General features: G+C 41.1%; 1 protein-coding gene across 1 annotated transcript; it reads left to right on the top strand.

Annotated features, from left to right (window-relative positions):
• Positions 1-315: 315 nt before the first annotated feature.
• LOC116476217 (olfactory receptor 6X1) lies at positions 316-4,357 on the top strand. Its single transcript, XM_058446246.1, is given in 2 exon segments — positions 316-362; positions 3,406-4,357. Coding segments are annotated over 2 exon segments (999 nt in total).
• Positions 4,358-4,863: the final 506 nt, after the last annotated feature.

The raw sequence follows: 4,863 nt of genomic DNA, 5'->3' as shown, positions 1-4,863 counted from the left end.
AGGTATAGATATGCACAGGGCATTAGGAAAGTGTGTAGGAGCAGCACCTTAACTGGACTAGAGATGGTAAGTTAAGGAAGGCTTCCCATGGAGGTGGCTCCTAAACTTAAATCTAGAATTCAGACAAGACTTAGCCAAATAATGGCGAAAGTCGGGAAGGGTATTTCTGGTGAAGAGAACAGCAGGTGCAATGACTGGAAGGCAAGAAAGAAGATGGCCTAATTGGGGAACTGGAGTAGGAGTCAGCCAGCTGTTTCTGTAAAGGGCCAGACAGCAAACATTTTAGACTTTGGGGGTCATATGGTCTCTGTCACAATGACCAAACTTCACCATTATAGCACAAAAGCAGCCACAGGCAATAGGTAAAGAGATGAGTGTGGCTATGTTTTAGTGAAACTTTACAAAAACAGGGCCATAGTTTGCTAACCTCTAAACCTGAGTAATTCAGTAAGTGTGGAACATAGAAGAAGGAAGGCAGAAGGAAAAATGGCAAATGGCAGAAAATCATGCTGGAAAGGTAGGTAAGACCAGATCATTGGTGGTCTTAAATGTCATGCTGAGGAGTCTGGGATGTTAACTTCAAGATTCTGAGGAGTGGCATAGTCAGAATTAGAATGGTCCCCCTTGCTACAGTTTGAACCATGGGTAGGAAAGAGCACAGCAAGTCAGGAGACAGGGAGTCCTGTTAGGAGGCTGTGTTCGAATCCTGATGGGAGATATAGCATGATTTACCGGAACCAAGGAGAGACAGAAAGAAGGACACACACTGGAGAGTGAGTAAGAAGTAAAGTTAACAGGATCTGGTGACTTGGACCCTGGTGGATATGGAGGAATCCATTTGACACTATATATTGTGACTTTTTAAGGGAAAAAAAAAGTCTAGAGTGTAGGATTGAATTGTAATAGGCATATAGACTGCAGTGTTTAATCCAGTATCTTAGCTCTGTAACTTTAGGTTCCTTGGGTTGCTTTCCTGTGTTTCTCTGAATACTGCTTTTACCTGCTAACTCGAGACATCCCCACCTCCCTCTACATCTCACAAAACTTCTCATGTGCTGAAAACCCAGTCCGTGCAGCTGTCAGGACAGCTACTGCCTGATTCCTCATTTCTGCCACTTCTACTTGCTCAGCATTCCTTCTGCTGTGGACCAGCCCCCTCGCCAGGCACTGCCACTTCTGCTGGTATTTCTGCTGCCACTGCTGCTGCTACTCCTGGGCCCTCATGCTACCAAACCAAGCCATGTTCCTGACAAAAGCAGAGAGAGTATGTCTGTCCCCTGTATGTGTCCCACGTGGTCACCTGGATACTACAGCAGTGCTGTCTGTGACCAGAATCTCAAAAGAGGTCATTCATATACCACCTGCAGCCCCTTCCTCCATAAAGCTTAGATCCACATGTACATGTGTTAGAGAGAATGGCTGACACCATACTTCACACACACACACACACACACACACACAGACACACTTGCAAACTCCCTGACTCAAGATTCTTTCCTCCAAAAGCTTCATGAATCTCTCATGTAAACTGTTCTAACTGTTAATTTACCATAAGTGCCAGGACAAGCCTGACTCCCAGCTCCAGCTCAAGTGAAATTCTCTGCTCTGGTTCTATTTCACAAAAACTGAATCCTTGTCTGGACTGCATTCCCCCTCTCTCCTTACTTCACTTTCTTTTCCTATTGAATTCCAGGACTCAGCTTAGGCCTCTCCTTTAGAAAAACTTCCTTAACCCCTGCTAAAGATGGGTGAAGAGCCCCTTCTAAGTGTTTCTAAAACAATCTGTGCACAACTCTACACTTTCCCTCACTGAGTCATGCTGCAATTATTATACTATATATAGTATCTATCTATCTATCTATCTATCTATCTATCTATCTATCTATCTATCTATCTATCTATCTGATAAGCTCTTTAATTGCCTAGCAAGACTCGAAGCATAGTAAGCTCTCAACAAATGCTTGTGAAATTCATAGGTCTAATTCTCCAAATGGTAGAATGTGTAGCCCTTGGAAATGTTATAATAAGCTATAGAGATTGCCACTCTTCTCTGCATGGGGAATGAAGATAATTCCATATCTATCCTATATAAAGAGACCAGGTTCGTGGCCAGTTATATTGGCCATTAGTGCAAACTCAAATACTTCTCTGTCTCTCATCGTTTTGTGGAAAGGCACTAGAGCTTGTGACACTGTAGACGAAGAATCTTTTCCTGGTCTAGAAAAGAGGTGGGAGAAAATGGAAGTGTTTTTCTTCCCTAAGCAAGCCCTCAGAGAATTACAGTTATCTCACATGAGGGAAGAATGAAACAACCTATCAATGACCTGTAAGTTGCCTCTTTCATGCTAAGTTTCTTATGTACTTTGAAAATTGTGAAATTCATTTCACAGTAATTTGTCTTACCTATTTCAAAGGAAACCCATATGGAAGAATAGCCTCAATAAGAAAGGAAGTAGTTTTACTATTTTGTACTGAATTTTGGTAGAACAGAAAGGATGTTCTCAGCCCATGAATTTGCATATACAAATAGAAATACTTTACTTGGTATAAGAAGACATTTAGTCACAAAAAAAGTTTTGACAAAAATGTACTTTTCAGAGTTCCCATTTTGTTATCCTTAGCATTTGCTAACCTTTCACTTTTGTAGATTAGTGTCTGCAGATCTTTATCCCATATACATTTATTAGGTGCTTCCATATGACAGGCTTTGACTCAGCTTGTTCTGAAATTTTGAATTTGAGTTGAATATTTCTCTACTTCCTAAACAGTTTTATTCATTTAGTTTTAAATGTTATTTTCGATACCTTTAACAAAGGAGTCTGAACTAGAATGTGGAAGTGGATTCTTTAGAAAAACACCTGTTCTGTTATCTAACTTGTATCTCACCACTAATATAATGGCAATGATTTGGGGTTATTTTAATACACACACTCACACCCACACACAATAATGGCTTCCTTAAACGTACCTGTAATATAATCAGTAACTCTTTTTCAGACTCTGAGATTAGGGATTAATTTCTTATGAACTCACAGCCATGTTTATGTACATATGTTGTTATACACACTATGCATTTAAAATAGTTATATGCATAATTGACAATAAGCAACCACATTTAACATGATTTTTCTCATAGTTGTATAAGGGTGAAAAAATACTTTGCATTCATCAAGTGTATTAATACATTCAAAGTCCATTAGAAGCTGGTTTTGCTGACAAAAGAACCAGCCAAGTCATTAGTAAAGAAGGGGTGGCCAGCGCGTATTTGTATGTGGGTGAGGGAGGACCTGAAATAGAGTCAGGTCCTAAAGGACCTTACATAGTCAGAATCCTCCTTATTTTTTGTCCCAACTATGATCAGCTGTGCTCTAAGAGTCTAAAGAGCTTTCTTGCATATCTTTCTAGGGTATCAAGGGATGTGAGAAATAGCATGGTAATCACAGAATTCATCCTCCTAGGCTTTTCTGTTACCCAAGGCCTACAAACACCTCTCTTTATAGCAATCTTTCTCACCTACATATTAACCCTTGCAGGCAATAGGCTTATTATTGCCATTGTGTGGGCTGAGCCCAGGCTACAAATTCCAGTGTACTTCTTCCTTGGTAACTTGTCTTTCCTAGAAATCTGGTACACCACCACAGTCATCCCCAAACTGCTAGACATCTTTGTAGTGGCAAGAACAGTAATCTGCATTTCCTGCTGCCTGCTGCAGGCCTTCTTCCACTTCTTCCTGGGCAACACCAAGTTCTTGATCCTCACTATCATGTCTTTTGACCGCTACCTGGCCATCTGCAAGCCCCTTCGCCACCCCACCATCATGACCAGCAAGCTCTGCCTGCAGCTGGCCCTGAGCCCCTGGGTGGTGGGCTTCACCATTGTCTTTTGTCAGACGATGCTGCTCATCCAGTTGCCGTTCTGTGTCAATAATGTTATCAATCATTTCTACTGTGATGTTGGGCCCATTTTGAAAGCAGCCTGTGTAGACGCCAGCATTTTGGAACTCCTGGGTGTCATAGCAACCGTCCTTGTGATCCCAGGGTCACTTCTCTTTAACATGATTTCTTATATCTATATTCTGTCCACAATCCTATGAATTCCTTCAGCCACTGGCCACCAAAAGACTTTCTCTACCTGTGCCTCACACCTGACGGTTGTCTCCCTGCTCTATGGGGCTATTCTGTTCATGTACCTAAGACCCACAGCACACTCCTCCTTTAAGATTAATAAGGTGGTGTCTGTGCTAAATACTATCCTCACTCCCCTTCTGAATCCCTTTATTTATACCATTAGAAACAAGGAGGTGAAGGGAGCCTTAAGAAAGGCAATAACTTGCCCAAAGACTGGTCATGCAAAGTAAAACATGCAACACATCAAAATGAGCTTAATGGAGATAAAAACAATGAAGGTTGAGAGAGGATTTTGGAGAAGTTTGGTAAAACAGGCTCCCCTCAAATCCCAGAAGTTCTGATTCGATGCTATAGTAACATAAAGATGCAAAAGCAAACCATGATGGTTAGGGTCTCCTATGAGAACTTGTTACATGTAAATGAACTAGGAGTTTTTCTTGAGAAGAAACGATGTAATTCTTCAACAAGGAAATCCCAGGATATCCTCAGATGCATGAAGTAGAACTCTGGACTTGTCAACTGCAAACTGAAAGTAGAAACCACTAAGGTCAGAGACAAATGTCAACAACTTTAAAAATGTATAAGGAATCATGTCTCCATCTTTGTTTATGACCACCATCTTTTTTTTGTGACCACCCTCTTTGCCTCATCTTCTTGTCAAAAACATAAAACGGTCCACATCTCATTTTCTTAGTTCCTATCATCTTTATCATAAGAGAAGCACGCTACAGACTTC

This window comes from Hylobates moloch, unplaced genomic scaffold, assembly GCF_009828535.3.
Source record: "Hylobates moloch isolate HMO894 unplaced genomic scaffold, HMol_V3 SCAFFOLD_11, whole genome shotgun sequence".
Taxonomy (NCBI): Eukaryota; Metazoa; Chordata; class Mammalia; order Primates; family Hylobatidae; genus Hylobates; species Hylobates moloch.
Note: the sequence above shows the minus strand (reverse complement) of the source record. Positions and strands in the feature narration are given on the sequence as shown.